The sequence below is a fragment of the Pagrus major genome, chromosome 15 (genome assembly GCF_040436345.1).
Source record: "Pagrus major chromosome 15, Pma_NU_1.0".
In the NCBI taxonomy this organism is placed as follows: Eukaryota; Metazoa; Chordata; class Actinopteri; order Spariformes; family Sparidae; genus Pagrus; species Pagrus major.
In genome coordinates this window covers 2,274,977-2,290,751 of record NC_133229.1, presented here as the reverse complement: position 1 = coordinate 2,290,751, position 15,775 = coordinate 2,274,977, and the positions used below count along the sequence as shown (strand labels likewise).

Here is a 15,775-nt window from a genome sequence, read left to right as displayed (position 1 = left end):
TTTCCAACCACATTTGAACAAAAGATGATGGTTCACCACTATCCCTCCAGGTTTTAATAATGCGTTGGACAGTTCTTAACCCAATTTTAGTAGTTTCAGTAATCTCCTTAGTTGTTTTCTTTGCTTGATGCAGGCCAGTAGTTTGACCCTTCTGAAACAGAGTAACATTTTCTACGACCACAGGGTATGTCTTCTAACATGGTTGGTTAAGAAATGAGAAGCTACTCACTGCATCAGTTAGGGTTAAATAACTTGTTGCCAGCTGAAACATATAAATCACTGCAGTAATTATCCAATGGAAAGCGTTTACCTGTTTGCTTAGTTAATTCCAGTTGGTGACACAGTGCATTCAGAAAGTATTCAGACCCCTTCATTTTTTTCATATTATGTTATGTTGCAGCCTTATGCTAAAATCTTTTTGATTATTTTTTACCCATATCAATCTACACTCAATACACCATAATCAGAAAGCAGAAACCAAATTTTTGAAAATGTATTATAAAGGAAAAATTGACATAAGTATTCAGACCCTTTACTCGGTACTTAGTTGAAGGACCTTTGGCAGCGATTACAGCATCAAGTCTTCTTGGGCATGACGCGACAAGCTTTGCACACCTGGATTTGGGGATTTTCTGCCATTCTTCTCTGCAGATCCTCTCAAGCTCTGTCAGGTTGGACGGGGACTGTGGGTGGACAGTCATTTTCACATCTCTCCAGAGATGTTCCATTGGGTTCAAGTCAGGGCTCTGGCTGGGCCACTCAAGGACATTCAGAGTTGTCACTAAGCCACTCCTGCGTTGTTTTGGCTGTGTGCTTAGGGTCATTGTCCTGTTGGAAGGTGAATCTTCGGCCCATTCTGAGGTCCTGAGCACTCTGGACCAGGTTTTCATTAAGAATATCTCTGTACTTTGCTCTGTTCAGCTTTCCCTCAACCCTAACCAGTTGCCCAGTCCCTGCCACTGAAAACACCCCCAAAGCATGATGCTGCCACCACCATGATTCACTGTTGGGATGATACTGGGTAGGTGATGAGCGGTGCCCTCCAGACATGACGCTTATAATTGAGGCCAGACAGTTCAATCTTGGTTTCATCAGACCAGAGAATCTTGTTTCTCACAGTCTGAGTGTTCTTTAGGTACTTTTTTACTCCAAGCGGGCTTTCATGTGTATTTCACTGAGGAGAGGCTTCCGTCTGGCTTCTCTGCCGTAAGCCCAGACTGGTGGAGTGTTGCAGTGATGGTTGTCCTTCTGGAAGTTTCTCCCATTTCCACACAGGATCTCTGGAGCTCAGCCAGAGTGAACATCCGGGTCTTGGTCACCTCTCTTACCAAAAGCCCTTCTGCTCTTGGAGACCTTCAAGGCAGCAGCAAGCAAGAAATTATTCCACTTTAAAAGATGCCGGTATTCTTTGTGAACTGATTTTCCCCAGTTTATAGCTCAATAACACTAAGTAGTAAGGATGAAGGCAGAAAACTTTCCTTTCATTTTTTGGAATAGCTTAAAAGGTAAAAAGTTCACAATGTTGTTGTTAAAAATAACGTAACCGTGTGTGTGCACGCCAGCATGCATCACATGTGCGCATGCACACACAAGAGTGCAGTCTTTTTTGTTTTGCTTTGTTTTATTTTTTTAAGATTAGTTTTGTGACATTTTTGCCTTTTTTGGCAGCTGAGATACAGACAGGAAATGTAGGCACAAGGAGAGGTCTGACATCCAACAGACCCTCAGCTGAAATCAAGCCAGAGACATTACAGTAAATGGTTTGTTAAAAATGTGGCCCTTTTAACAAGGACCTCGTTCCAGTCCTTTGATCATTTTGTTCGTAGGCTGGTTAGTCCATTCATTTATTATGTCTGTTGTCTGTTTTGTGCTAAGCACAAAAATATTCTTATTTCATTAAATCAACAAGAATCAGAATAGACTTCTTAGATTTCCAATTGTGAATACAAATAAACAAAGCGGAGGGGAAAAAATAGCATTTTTTAAATATGGCCCTTCAAAAAAAGTAGTTGAGTAGGTCTGGTATAAAATGTTATCACTTTCTTGAATTGATTTTTATTTTCTCAGTGTAATACCCAACCATTGTCCACCTCAAAACTTAGAGTGACTGAAGAAGTTACAGCTTTATTTTTTTAAACCCACGTTAAGTCATTTAAATGGGAACTTCAAGAATTAACATCCCTTTCACTTTTCTCCAAATTGTTTGTGCAGTCGTGTCCCCAACGGGTTCCCGTCCCCCAAGCCGCAACCGTAACAATGAGATGCCTGGTGATGAGGAGCTGGGCTTCGAGGCTGCTGTTGCTGCACTCGGTAAATTTATTCTTGTCCTTTTCCTTAATTTCTGTCTGGATTAGATTCAGTTTCTGTTTCTAAACATCTCTTTTTCTCTCCTCACTTATTCTCTTGCGTCCCCTACCTTTGTGTCCACTGTCCACTTCATCCTGTCTCCCTGTCACTTCCTGCTGTAATCCTTCTATTTGTCTCCGTCCTCTATGTGTCTCCAGGTATGAAGACCACAGTTAGTGAAGCAGAGCATCCTCTGCTGTGTGAAGGAACCAGACGAGTGAAAGGTGACCTGGCCCTGGCCCTTATGATCACCTATAAGGATGACCAGAGCAAGCTCAAAAAGGTAGCCATCACTACTGTGACCATTCTCACCATTTGATAAGAAAATGGCATGAATTTCCGATATGCCACAAAACCTTTTCAACAGAGAAAGCCAGCTAATATCTTCCTTTCCTCTGCCCCCAAACCCCCAGATACTGGATAAGTTGTTGGACAGGGAGAGTCAAACCCACAAGCCCCAGACCCTGAGCTCCTTCTACTCCAGCAAGCCAGCAGCTGGCAGCCAGCGCAGCCCTTCAAAGCATACTGCCGCCAGCCACAGTGGGGTGAGTGGGGCCACAGGCGGTGTTTCCAAACATGCACCCTCATCTTCATCTGCAACCAGCGTGGCAGCCTCTTCTTCCAGCTCTTCCTCTGCTGTAGCATTGGCTGGTGAGGAGTTGGCTCATCAGGCTGAACTGAACCCGGTGCAGAACAATTCAGCAGGGGAGAGCACTGCTGAGACCAGGGAGCATGGTGAGAACCTCCACCCCCTCTATGGGTGCCATATCTTATTGTACTGTAGAGCTTCCACAGCAGCTTCATCTTTAAAAAATAGTAATTGCAATTGCTATGTTTCGCTATACAGTACAATACTCAAAATAAGTTAGGTAAATTGAGATATGGGTGCATATATTTTGCCAGTATATACAGTATATATACAGTATATTTGTTGCTTTAATAGTTTTACTCAGGGAGAGTCATGTGTAAAAAAATAAAATAAAATGGTTTTGTTTGTTTGTGGAACTGCTTCAGCTCAGTTGTGGCTATAACTCGAATGAGGGTACAAATTCAGAACTCACACAAATATAGTAGAAGCTGTTATTGAACAAAATGTTTGTTTGGGAGCTATAAAAGGCACTGAATAATGAGTGAGTGTCCATTGTGGCCATTTGAAATTGTCATGGTCAACTGACGTAAGCTGACTGAGCAGGAGCGCCACCTGGCTTTGGCCCGTTTCCAGACAGGGAGTAGGCAAATTGATTTTGCCAATGGACAAGTGTCTCAGTGTCATTAGCAGACTGGTCTCTTAACATCGTAACACCAGTTCAGTGCGTGAAAGGCCTCGTAGTGGTGCCACTACAACATACTACAGAGACGTGTGAGGGCTGTCAGAGGAACTGATGTGTCTGATCAGACCATCCCGAACAGGCTTCACCACTATGTATTGAACGGCAGACGACCGTTGCATGTGACACCCTTGAATGTCAGGCACCGTTGAGCACGTCTGCAGCGGGCCAGTTAACATGTTGGTTGGACCATCCAGCAGTTGTTATCAGTGATGTCCACTGTTGAGAGCAGGATCACCCTGCATCGGAATGATGGGTGGCAATGCGTTTGGAGGTGTTGAGGTGAGCACTATGCAGCAGTCAACATGGTCCCAAATCCTTGAGCTGGAGGAGGTGGTGCGACAGTGTTCTGGGAAATCCATGGACAGAAAAACTGATCTGGTGTTTGTCAATGGAACAGTCACAGGTCAGTCATACCTGCTGGACATCATCGAGCCCATCATCATCCCCCAGTGGCGCCAGTACGCCCTGAACTTCGTGTTCATGGACGACACCGCACCCCCACATCGTGCTCGTGTGGTCATCCCGCATCTCCAGCAGGTTGGTGTCCCTCACACGGAATGACTGGCAAAGTCACCCGACCTGAACCCCATAGAGCATCTCTGGGACCAGTTGAAGCATCATGTCTATGCCCTTGACCCACCACCACGTGACCTCCAGGAAGTCTTGAGTTGCTGCAGAATGGAGCGCTATACTGCAAAACAATATTTGACATCTAGTGAAAATTATGAACCAAAGGTGTAAGGCTGTCATTGATGCACGTGGTGGGAATACCCGTTCTGACTTTGTGCTAATTATCCAGCGTGAGGTATGTGTCCACAGTTCTTATTGCACATAGTGGATGTGCAATAACAGGTAAATGAAATGTTTTCCGTTGTTTTGGGGGACAACATACAGCATTAATGAAAAACACAATGGAGTTTAAATCCGCAATTTATGTGTATTCACTTAGTTGGGCTTGTGCACTAGTTTAAAGACATAATGATAGGCCCCACATCCTGGTTAGTTTTTTTTATGTATTCATTTGTTTATTTTAATCTGTGGATACGCACTATAGAACCGACATGCCAAATTACAAATCATACGATGTGTAGCGAAGGCATGACCTGCAGATCTGAGGCAGAGTAGGATGAGTCAGTTGTGGCTTAATGCTACCGGGAGACCACAGTGGATATTTCTTTGTATGACCTTATGCTTCACTTGTGTTCACTTAACGCAGTCTCTTTTTTTTACCAGTTTAAAAACAACGTTTATGATAACAGTCGTGGTGAAAGTTTACATACTGTAAAGAACATGTATACCATGGCAGTCGTGAGTTTCAATGATTTCTACAGCTCTCATTTTTCTTTGATGGAATGAGTGAACACATACTACTTTGTCACAAAAACATTCATGAAGTTTAGTTCAGTAATGAATTTTTTATAGGTCTTCTGAAAATGTGACCAAATCTGCTGGATCAAATATATACATACAGTAATTGTAATATTTGGTTAAATGCCTCTCGGTCATTTTCACCTCAGTTAGGTGCTTTTGATATCCATCCACAAGCTTCTGGTCGTCCTCTGGCTGAATTTTTAACCACTCCTCTTGACAGAGTTGGTGAAGTTCAACTAAATTTGTTGGCTTCCTGACACGTTTCTTCAGCACAGTCCACATGTTCTCTATGGGGTTAAATAGTAAATGGACTTGCATTTCTATTACGCTTTTCCAGTTTACTGGCCACTCAAAGCAGTTAACAACATTTGACACATTCACCCATTCACACACACATTCATACACTGATGGCAGAGGCTGCCGTTCAAGGTGCCAATCTGCACATCAGGAGCAATTTGGGGTTCAGTATCTTGCTCAAGGATACTTCGACATGCAGCCAGGGTAGCCAGGACCTTCTGATTACTGGACAACCCACTCTACCTCCTGAGCTACAGCCGCCGAAGTCAAAGGGTTCAAGTCAGGACTTTGTGAAGGCCATTCCAAAACCTCAATTCTAGCCTGATTGATCGATTCCTTTACCAATTCTGATGTGTGTTTGGGATCATTGTCCTGTTGGAACACCCAACTGCACCCAAGAGCCAATCTTCTGCTGATGATTTTAGGTTTTCCTGAAGAATTTGGAGATAATCCTCCTTCTTCATTATTCCATTTACTTTCTTCTTCTTAGGGTATTTTTTCATTGTTAATGTGATCAGCAGCAAACTTCAGTCGAGCTTTAAGATGCCGTTGGAGCAAGGGCTTCTTTATTGCACTGCAGCCTCTCAGCCCATGTTGGTGTAACTTGACTGTGAACACTGACACCTTCCTACAGCTTCTAATCCATTGCAGACTTGCTTTTTGGTGGTTTTTGGTTGGCTCTTGACCATCCTGACCAGTTTTCTCTCAGCAGCAGGTGATAGTTTGTGTTTTCTTCCTGATGGTGGCAGTGACACAACTGTGCCATGCACTGTATACTTACAAACAGTTGTTTGTACAGTTGATCTTGGGACCTGTAACTGCTTTGAAATGGCTCCAAGTGACTTTCCTGACTTGTTCAAATCAATGATGCGATCTTTTAGATCAATGCTGAGCTCCTTAGACTTTTCCACTGTAGTGTTTGTGGCTGAGTCTAATAGGTATATCAAACAAGCCCTATTAAGAGTTAAGAGGCCATGCTACAAAGCAAATTTGATTGACACAACTTTCTATAATTTTGTCACAACTTCATGAATGTTTTTTGTGACAAAGTTTGTGTTCCACTAACTCCATCACAGAAAATTGAGAGTTGTAGAAATCATTGGAACTCAAGCCTACCATGATATACATGATCTTTACAGTGTATGTAAACTTTTGACCACGATTGTATGCCTCACATCATGATTGTTATGCAAGTAAATGTGTTTATTTAAACTGTCAATGTGAACAATCACTCATAGGAACCTAATGCTAGTAGCATAGCAACATAGTAGCTCAGCCTTTGTTGGGTACATTAAGTTCACAAAATTATGGAGACACTCCTACACCACACCACAAGCCTGCAACTCCTGATTCTTTGTGAATACGGCCTAAGGATCTGAGGCTACGCTCTGGCTTGTTTGGGAGCAGCACTGGCAATAGGAGCCAGCCCACTAAGTCTTTAAAAGTTATCGGTAAAATCTTAAAATCAAATCGGAAATTGACAGCAAAGAGAGGCCAACACAGGGCTGAAACAATCCTATCTTTTTGAATTTATTCATATCACCTCATGATTGAAGATTGCTATTGATTTCTTCCAGCCAAGCAAAATTCAGATTTTTGACATTTCTGACACCCAGATACTCCGTCCTACCTTACATAAGGCAATCATCCATGGTGACACAGTATTCTTTGATGGACCTCTGTTTGTTTTCTCTCCTTGCAGTATCAGATGGGCCTCCACCATCAAGTGAGCAGCAGAACGAAACGGCTCCATTTAAACTGGAGGCCACAGTGCCCAGTCGGCTGGCACTCGGGGCACGCTGTGGATACAGCCAACGCTGCTGGGGCTCACCTGTCCGCCAGAAGAAGAAACACACCGGTAGAAACTTTTGCATTAATGTCAATATTCTTTACCCAGGATGTCACTACCTCCAGTCTTTCAGAGAATCAACATAACTTCTATCCACATTGTCAGACAGTGCTGATTTTTAGAGTCATATATGTGGTATATCTGATTGTTTACCTACAGTCTGTATTTAGAAATTAACCAAAACCGCTTCAGATCAAAAATAAATTAACAAATATTGGTGATGTGAGTTTGATGTAGATGTTGTTTGGACAGGCATGGCGAGTATCGACAGCAGTGCTCCGGAGACAACCTCAGACAGCTCTCCCACCCTCAGCCGACGGCCACTCCGGGGCAGCTGGGCAGCAACATCTTGGGGGCGGGGCCAGGACAGCGACAGCATCAGCAGTTCATCGTCTGATTCGCTGGGCTCCTCCTCCTCCAGCGGATCTCGCAGGGCAGGGGGCGGAGCCAGGGCCAAGAGCACTGACACCAGCAGGTAAACAGTCTTCCTCCACATCAGGTCACTAAGGCTATGTTCAGACAGCAGGCAAATCCGATTTGTTTCTCAAATCAGATCTGAAAGACGGAGTGCCCACAATATCAGGCTTGTTGCAGATTATTGTTGCTCTCCACCGACTGCAAACACCTGGCTGTCACCTGACCTAAAACCTGATTGGTTTAGATTTTGCCTCAGCAATGTGATGTTTTATGGGAACTTTTTATTTTTGCTGAATTGAAGAGATTTTTAAGTTATTGGACTGATTTGAACATTTATTCTTTGAACAGAACACATGTTCTGTGGCTGAGGTTTAGTAGTGTTGTGCTTTTAAGCAATTCTAACGAATTTGAGTTAAATTATCAATAATAATTAATGATTATCAGGGATAATTATTAATCATGATAAATAATAAGATCTAATTTACATTAGATCATCTCGGGAGCACCACCCTTGAAGAAGGGAAAGGATAGCCAATTCAATAATTCAGTCTCATAAAAGGTACTAGACTGTCAGTTTGTAACTCTGATTAAGAATTAACTTATAATTAAAAAATACAACCAAAATTACCATAACAGCTGGTAATGGTCCTTGACGGAGTAGAGGTGGGCAACATTAACCCCATTCACACTGCCCTTTCAAGGCGGGAATCATGTGCCGATACAGATGTGGAGAGGGGGGACAGTTTCGTTCTGCCTCTGATCCGCCACGGGAGGTAGTATCAGAGCTGCAGCAGAGGCGAGACGGCATCTGTGCGAATGGAAAAAGATCATGGGTGTGTCGGTCTGATGGTGTTCACAGTTTGATAACTAAACAGATCCTTCACCCATCAAATAAAAGAGAAATGTCCCACACTTCAACCCACAAAGCAACATTACAGGACCAGAAAACAGTAATGTGGTCGTGTCTTCAGCATCTTATATGATGAAAAAAAATCATCCTGTCCTACTGATTCTTCGTCACATTTCTGTCCGCGTCTGTCCCTGGTAGTGCGACCTAGCAGCTCCCGCAGTTGAATGGTGGTGATTATGTGACATGATTCAGAGCAAAAATCTCACCATGTCTTTGTCTCTTTCCACTATTGTGTTGTTGTAGTAACTCATATAGACACAAACGGTCAGATCTGATCGAGACTTCAGTGAATTTTCCCCCAGAAAACAGCCTCCCTCCCTGCAAGTGAGAGTCAGACAGGGTCCTCTATTTACTGATGGTGATTATGTAATTATGTTACTTAGAGCAAATAATGTAACTTTGTCACTTTCCAGGATGCATGGTGGGTCAGGATCTCAATCACAACACATTATAACTGCATCCATATGATTATAAACAGTCGGCAGATACATGTTTAGATTAACAGGAGGACACCGGGGGAAACACGTTGGAAAAAAAACACGGATGTCAACGTCATGTGTACCGTCACGCCTCTTTTGGTCCGCAGTGCCGACATGCTGTATGAAATGACACACTGGAGCGGCTTTATGCCGGTGCTGCTCAGTTCAGTGTGAACAAACAAAGGCAGCGTAAAGGCGAGCCTTCGTTTCAGCAATGATGCAGAGTGTGTGTCCGGAAGAACCAAGCAAAATTCGTCAAATTGACATGTAGCAAAGCAAACTACCAATAACCTAACCTGAGATTACAATAACACCCGGACAGTGAACAACCAGAGTTAAACAGTCCTGTGCTTAGCCATGCTATGCTGTGTGCTATCTAGGCAGTGAACAGTGCTGAGAAATGATACAACAAGGGAGGGCATAACATTTTATATTTTGGATAAAAGATAAATATAACAAGGTTGTAAAATGACAACGAAGTGTGTCTTTAGTAGTAGCTAGTATAAAACGGCAGAGTGAACATTACCAAGAATTGAAATATGTGTACACAAACAAAAGCAATATTCTTTTTGAGGTACGATAAGATTGATTGCAGGTCGACTTTCCTCAGCTTCTCTCTGCTACTATAAGAGAAATATCACACCTTTAGTAGCGTTTGTTATTTTCTTTCAGGCCTTTAAAATATCTACATTTTCTGATTAACTAATCTTAGAAATTAGGTAAAGTTAAAGCCTCCCCAGCTTTCCTCTTAAAGAGAAATATTACACTTCAGGCCATTTAAAAGAACTCTTGACTCTAAGTAGTCTTAGAAATTAACTAAAGTTAATAGTACTGTGTGTGTGTTTTTGTTGTTAAGCACAACTTCCTTGTTTGTTTGCCTAGGATGCGAAGTATTTCCAAACAGCACTCCTGCTGTTTTCCGTGTCAACCAAAAGTGGTGACGGAGGCTCTGAACTCACCATTTTTGATACGCTAACATCAATGAATTTTTGAAAATGACAGTCTTCATTCTGGTAAAAAATGACTTTGTTAATGACCTGTTATTAATTTGATTACTGTAACCACTCAGCAACAGCGATTGGTGAGGTTTACAATTCACATACAGGGAATCGCTAAAATGCTAAAAATTTAGCTCAGAGGGCCAAACTTTAAAAATTTAAAACTTAAAAAGTATTTGGAGTACAGCTATAGGATTTTGCAAGATCCCATGTATTTAATAGACGTTTTTCAAGAAAATCCATGACATGAAAATGGTTGATCCATGAAGAGAAATAACAGATCGCCTGTGTAGCATTTTAATGGGCTACCCTGTCATAATTAACAACAATACAAGAGTGCGTTCAAACTGATAATGGAGTCTGAGCATTTTAATAAATCGGAATCAGATCTAATAGGAAGTGAGTGTTTCTGTGACTTCCTGTACTGACTGAAGGCTGCTGGAAAACTGTCAAACCACCTCCCTGCTGTTTTTTTGCTGTTCAGACCTTTTAAAATGAATCTGGATACTATTCGGATATGCCTAAAACCAGATTTGGACTAGTAGTGTGAACATAGCCATAGACAAGTAAAAGGACAGTAGCTAGATTATTGAAAGACTAAAGAATAAGATGAGTTCACAACAAAACAGCCTGTTATCAAGTTTGATATTGAGTGGGCTATAAACACACTTACAGAACAAGAGTCACATCCAGGTTACTTTCTCCTTGTCTCATTACTGCTTTCTTTCACTGTGATAGAAAGCAGGGGTCGCAGTGAGAAGAATGGGAAATGTGATGGAATTGTATTTTCTAAAAGTGTGTTAGTTACTTTTTTCAACTTCCTTAACATTGTCTTGATTCTCAACATCTCCTCCAGCCTCAAAAACTTGACGCAGAACACAGAAATAGCCCAAGCTGAGCAGTCACAGCTCTGTTTGTATCAGTTTGCAGTTGCCTGCCACAAAAGGTCGATTCAGTACAGTCAGATGGCTAAGGTCATTAATGTTTTTGAATGCAGTTAACTAAGAATATAAGAAATCACCAGTCATCGCTAAAAGAAATTGTCAGCTTAGCATCAAAATGCCTATAACAGTGGTTCCAAAACTTTTTCTGCGGGGTACCCCTTTTGTAGATAACAATATTTTCAATACAGTGTATCGATATCAATTGTGTATATTTCTTGAGGAGACACATTAGCCACAGCATAGCTACACAGCTACACAATAACCTGTTTATGCACAACAATTAATCCACATCAAGAAAAGCGGTGTTGGTTGCTTAAAGGCTGACTTGAACTCCCGAACTGATCTGCAAGTAAACTGGTTCATGACGCTAATTCAGAACTGTATAAACAGTCAAGATAACTACATGTTAACAAACAGGTGTCAGATCACGTCAGTTCACAATGAATGTACACATTAAACATTTATTATCAAAGAGAAACTGATAGTAACATGATGTGCTGCTATAAGTCACTTGACTTTCATATGATGAAAATTATTTGAAATACAAATTGGCAGTCTGATGCTCTTATACTTTCAGTAAATCGTTGAATTTGATGTCCAGTTATTTACCTGAAATCTAAAATCATGAAAATACTACTTTTTCTTACCAATCTAAAGACACAGATAATGTAACAAATGAGAGGGCCACAGAATATACAAACTGTACAGTTTAATCAGAGTATAGATCAAAGATGGCGTAAAGCTGAGTTAAGTAGGACCAGACATGCCTGGAGAGATCATTCTACTTTGTTGAATGGGTTTTCTTGAAAAGAAAACCAGACTGACAGTAACTCTGTTTGTGTCTTCATTCTAGCTTATTCTAATTAGCATGTTGTGTTTCCCTGTGTTCAGGTACAAAGGGCGACGTCCAGAGTGCCATGCGCCCCATGTGCCCAACCAGCCATCGGAGGCAGCAGCTCATTTTTACTTTGAACTGGCCAAGACGGTGCTGATCAAAGCTGGAGGAAACTCCTCCACCTCCATTTTCACCCAGCCCTCAGCCAGCGGGGGCCACCAGGGGCCCCACAGAAACCTGCACCTGTGTGCCTTTGAGATTGGCCTGTATGCTCTTGGCCTTCACAACTTTGTCTCACCCAACTGGCTGTCCAGGACCTACTCCTCCCATGTGTCCTGGATCACTGGTGAGGGGGATTGTTGTGTGAAAAACAGTTCGACAGAAACATAAAGATTTTTAAATCCAGTGTTTTTATTTGTTTCTTATCTTCCTGCCCAAATACTTCATCCTCTCTCCTTGTCTCAGGTCAGGCCATGGAGATCGGCAGTGCTGCCCTAAACATTCTGGTGGAGTGTTGGGACGGTCACCTCACCCCTCCAGAGGTGGCATCCTTGGCTGACCGAGCGTCTCGAGCAAGGGACCCCAACATGGTGAGAGCGGCGGCAGAGCTGGCCCTGAGCTGCCTGCCTCACGCTCATGCCCTCAATCCTAATGAGATCCAGAGAGCCCTGGTGCAGTGCAAAGAGCAGGTACTGTACAGTTCAGAGTAACCTGTTGTTGTTCATTGTCTTGAGCTCAGTGAAAGTAAACAAAAAACTTAGCTTTCTGAAACCTGCTAAAGACAAAACAGTGAATAAAAACCATACATGATGTATTGTGATAAATAAATCCATCCATAGTTATCTCCTCTTTGCTCCTCATAGATTCTCCCTTACCATCGGTCCCCATCTGTCACTGTCTTTCTTCAGGACAATGTAATGCTGGAGAAGGCCTGCATTGCAGTAGAGGAAGCAGCCAAGGGTGGAGGTGTTTACCCTGAGGTTCTCTTTGAGGTGGCTCACCAGTGGTACTGGCTGTATGAGCAGTCAGTGGGTGGGGGCTCAGGCCAGCTGAGAGAGACCTCTGGGCGCTGCGGGGCCAACGGGGGTTCGGGCAGGAGGCCCCCAGAGACCAGCTGTGTTGTCCTCGACACAGGAGCCAACATGGAGTCTCAGGGGATGGCAGCCGTCACAGCCTCAGTCACTGCAGCAGCCGTCGTACCTGTCATCTCTGTGGGCTCCACCATTTACCAGTCCCACGCATTGCCAGGGCAGGCCATGGCTCACCCCCACAGCCAAGGCCTCCACCCCTACACCACCATCCAGGCCCATCTCCCCACCGTCTGCACCCCACAGTATCTGGGACATCCTCTGCAACACGTCCCCCGACCCACAGTCTTCCCTGTGTCTGGAGCTGCATATCCACAGGTCAGAACTTTCCCTTATACAATCAGTGGACTTTTGGTAGAATGTTAAAGTATAGTTTTGATGTTGTTTTCACATGAACATGCAAAACTACAAAGGTGGCTGCAGGCACTTAGTGTACATATCACGTATATGTAAAGCCAGACTCACTTGTTAAGAGAATGTAAGTAAGGCTTGTCTGACCATCATTAAATACGCCCCGACGCATTGGCAGCCCTGACGTGCGCAGGGTTCATCACTGCTTGCAGTTTTAATTATATATTTTTATTTCTCTTTTTTGTGATTAACAACCCTCACACTGTAGAGACAAAGTCACTGAACACACACCAACACATTTGTACTAATGTTAATATCTGTGCAGCCTTGGGTTGAAAATGTGATTGTAGATCTGTTCTGTCAGTTTTTACAGTACTATTGAATGTGGATACCATGTCGTCTTAAACACATGATATCGAATAAGTATCTAAGTATCTAAAGTTTTGACAACCTTACAGGGAATGCACCCAGCTTTCATTGGTGCCCAATACCCATTCTCAGTGGCCACTGGCCCCCAGCCCCCTATGGCAGCCACAGCTGTGACCTTCCCTGGTGTCCCTGTACCGTCCATGACTCAGATCGCCGTCCATCCCTACCACACTGAGACCGGCCTGCCGCTGAGCACCACTGTAGCAGGTCAGGACTACACACTGTGTGTTGTCTGTGTTTGAACCCAGCAACTACAGCAATTTTCTTCTAAATTTAGGCAACATTATTGTATATTGGTCAATGTGATAATGCCATGGGATGGGTTAATGCTCAACAGTATGATGTCCCTGTCATGTTTTACAGTAGGCAGTGTCCACACGGGCCCCACCATCCAGGCCATACAGGGAGCATCTCTCCCCTCCCTGTCCTCCCAGCCTGGCTCATTGGTCAGCACTCCATTCCCAGCAGAGGACGAGCAGCACAACCAGCCAATCAGCCAACAGGGCCTGCACTACCTGCACTCTGCCTACAGAGTTGGTCAGTAGTTTGAGTCGTATGATTATATTTTACTAAGCAATGTCCATATAGTACAGCTATAGTATAGTTAACTGAGTAAATGTGATCTTTGGTTTGAAGGCATGCTGGCATTGGAGATGCTGGGCAGGAGGGCTCACAACGACCACCCCAACAACTTCTCCAGGAGCCCACCATACACTGAGGACGTCAAATGGCTGCTGGGACTGGCTGCAAGACTAGGTGAGTCTGCACAGGAATTAATGGACAAAAACGAGGGATGATTTGGTTGATACATGAGTTCATTATTTTGTTAAGTGATGTATGGATTGTTTAGGCATCATATTTGAGTATGCAAGCACACAACAGCATCTTGGCAAATTTGTCTTTTCCTTTTCTACATATTCAATCTGTTTTCTCCTCTCTTCCTGTCAGGAGTCAACTATGTGTACCAGTTCTGTGTTGGAGCAGCAAAAGGTGTCCTCAGTCCATTTGTCCTGCAGGAGATCATCATGGAGGCTCTGCAGAGGCTGAACCCCGCCCACATCCATGCCCACCTCCGAACACCTGCGTTCCATCAGCTCGTCCAGCGCTGCCAACAGGCCTACCTGCAGGTAAAACACATCAACATTCATACTGCAGCTGCAGCTGCAATTTGATCTGCAGAAGAATGTCAGTAAATAGTTATTCTTGGCTTACATTCCAGCAGTTGCAGTGAGTTGGTCAGAATAGGTGCTTTGTGCATCTACTCAGGGATGAGAGGCTAGCTAGCTAACATTACTGTTCAGCTGAGGAGGACACCATTAATGTTTACATCCCGCACTGTTATGAGCACAAGGTTCTTGTCTATGTTGCTATCTCAGAATCTCTGAATTGTCCATCAGGCTGCCTGTAGAATCAGACCTCCCTCTGTCTCTCTGCAGTACATCCACCATCGGCTCATCCACCTGACCCCTGCCGACTACGATGACTTTGTCAACATCATCCGCAGTGCTCGAGGTGCTTTCTGCCTGACCCCCGTGGGTATGATGCAGTTCAACGATGTGCTGCAGAACCTGAAGAGAGGCAAGCAGACCAAGGAGCTGTGGCAGCGCATCTCCCTGGAGATGGCAACCTTCTCCCCCTGAGCGGGCTGCTCAGTGGGGAGTATGCTGGCTCTGGGCCTGGACTTCAGGAATCCCATCCAGCGGCTCTTAAGCCTCCAGCATTGCTACTGCCATTGCACTGAGCTGGCCACATTCATGCTGTCTGGTTCTATCAGGGACCCTGCTCCCTGCTATGTGGACTCACAAACAAACACAGCACACTGGCAGTACAATCAGCTCCGGTACCCCTGACCCAGACCTCAGAGGAGACGCCAGGTCCACCTCCTGCTCTCCTCTGTTCTTGACAGACTCCTCACTCTTGTTTTATCATGGTTCATGTTTGTGTAACTGTGGAATTAAAGTGTACTCCTTCCTTTCTTCATCTAACCTGTCTCTTCCATTTCCCCTAAACTGAAGACATTGACGGGGATCTCTCAGCCTCCATCCTCACTTCATTTCCAGTGTTTTGTAGTTTTGTTTCATTCTGTTTTGAGTGAAACCACTAAGTGTGGCTCATTTTCATGCTGCAACA

The 15,775-nt window shown here is 43.7% G+C and overlaps 1 protein-coding gene across 2 annotated transcripts in view; it reads left to right on the top strand.

Annotated features, from left to right (window-relative positions):
• zswim8 (zinc finger, SWIM-type containing 8) overlaps positions 1 to 15,625 on the top strand; it is a 42,951-nt gene extending 27,326 nt beyond the window's left edge. The window contains exons 14-26 of one of the 2 annotated variants that reach the window (XM_073481580.1): positions 2,212 to 2,310; positions 2,505 to 2,629; positions 2,760 to 3,081; positions 7,048 to 7,203; positions 7,447 to 7,669; positions 11,834 to 12,123; positions 12,243 to 12,466; positions 12,686 to 13,183; positions 13,675 to 13,852; positions 14,009 to 14,182; positions 14,282 to 14,401; positions 14,594 to 14,772; positions 15,082 to 15,625. In XM_073481580.1, coding sequence (XP_073337681.1) covers positions 2,212 to 2,310; positions 2,505 to 2,629; positions 2,760 to 3,081; positions 7,048 to 7,203; positions 7,447 to 7,669; positions 11,834 to 12,123; positions 12,243 to 12,466; positions 12,686 to 13,183; positions 13,675 to 13,852; positions 14,009 to 14,182; positions 14,282 to 14,401; positions 14,594 to 14,772; positions 15,082 to 15,285 — 2,792 coding nt within the window. In that variant the 3' untranslated portion in view covers positions 15,286 to 15,625. Of the gene's footprint in view, positions 1 to 2,211; positions 2,311 to 2,504; positions 2,630 to 2,759; positions 3,082 to 7,047; positions 7,204 to 7,446; positions 7,670 to 11,833; positions 12,124 to 12,242; positions 12,467 to 12,640; positions 13,184 to 13,674; positions 13,853 to 14,008; positions 14,183 to 14,281; positions 14,402 to 14,593; positions 14,773 to 15,081 lie in introns of both variants that reach the window. The other variant, XM_073481579.1, reaches the window with a different exon arrangement.
• Positions 15,626 to 15,775: the final 150 nt, after the last annotated feature.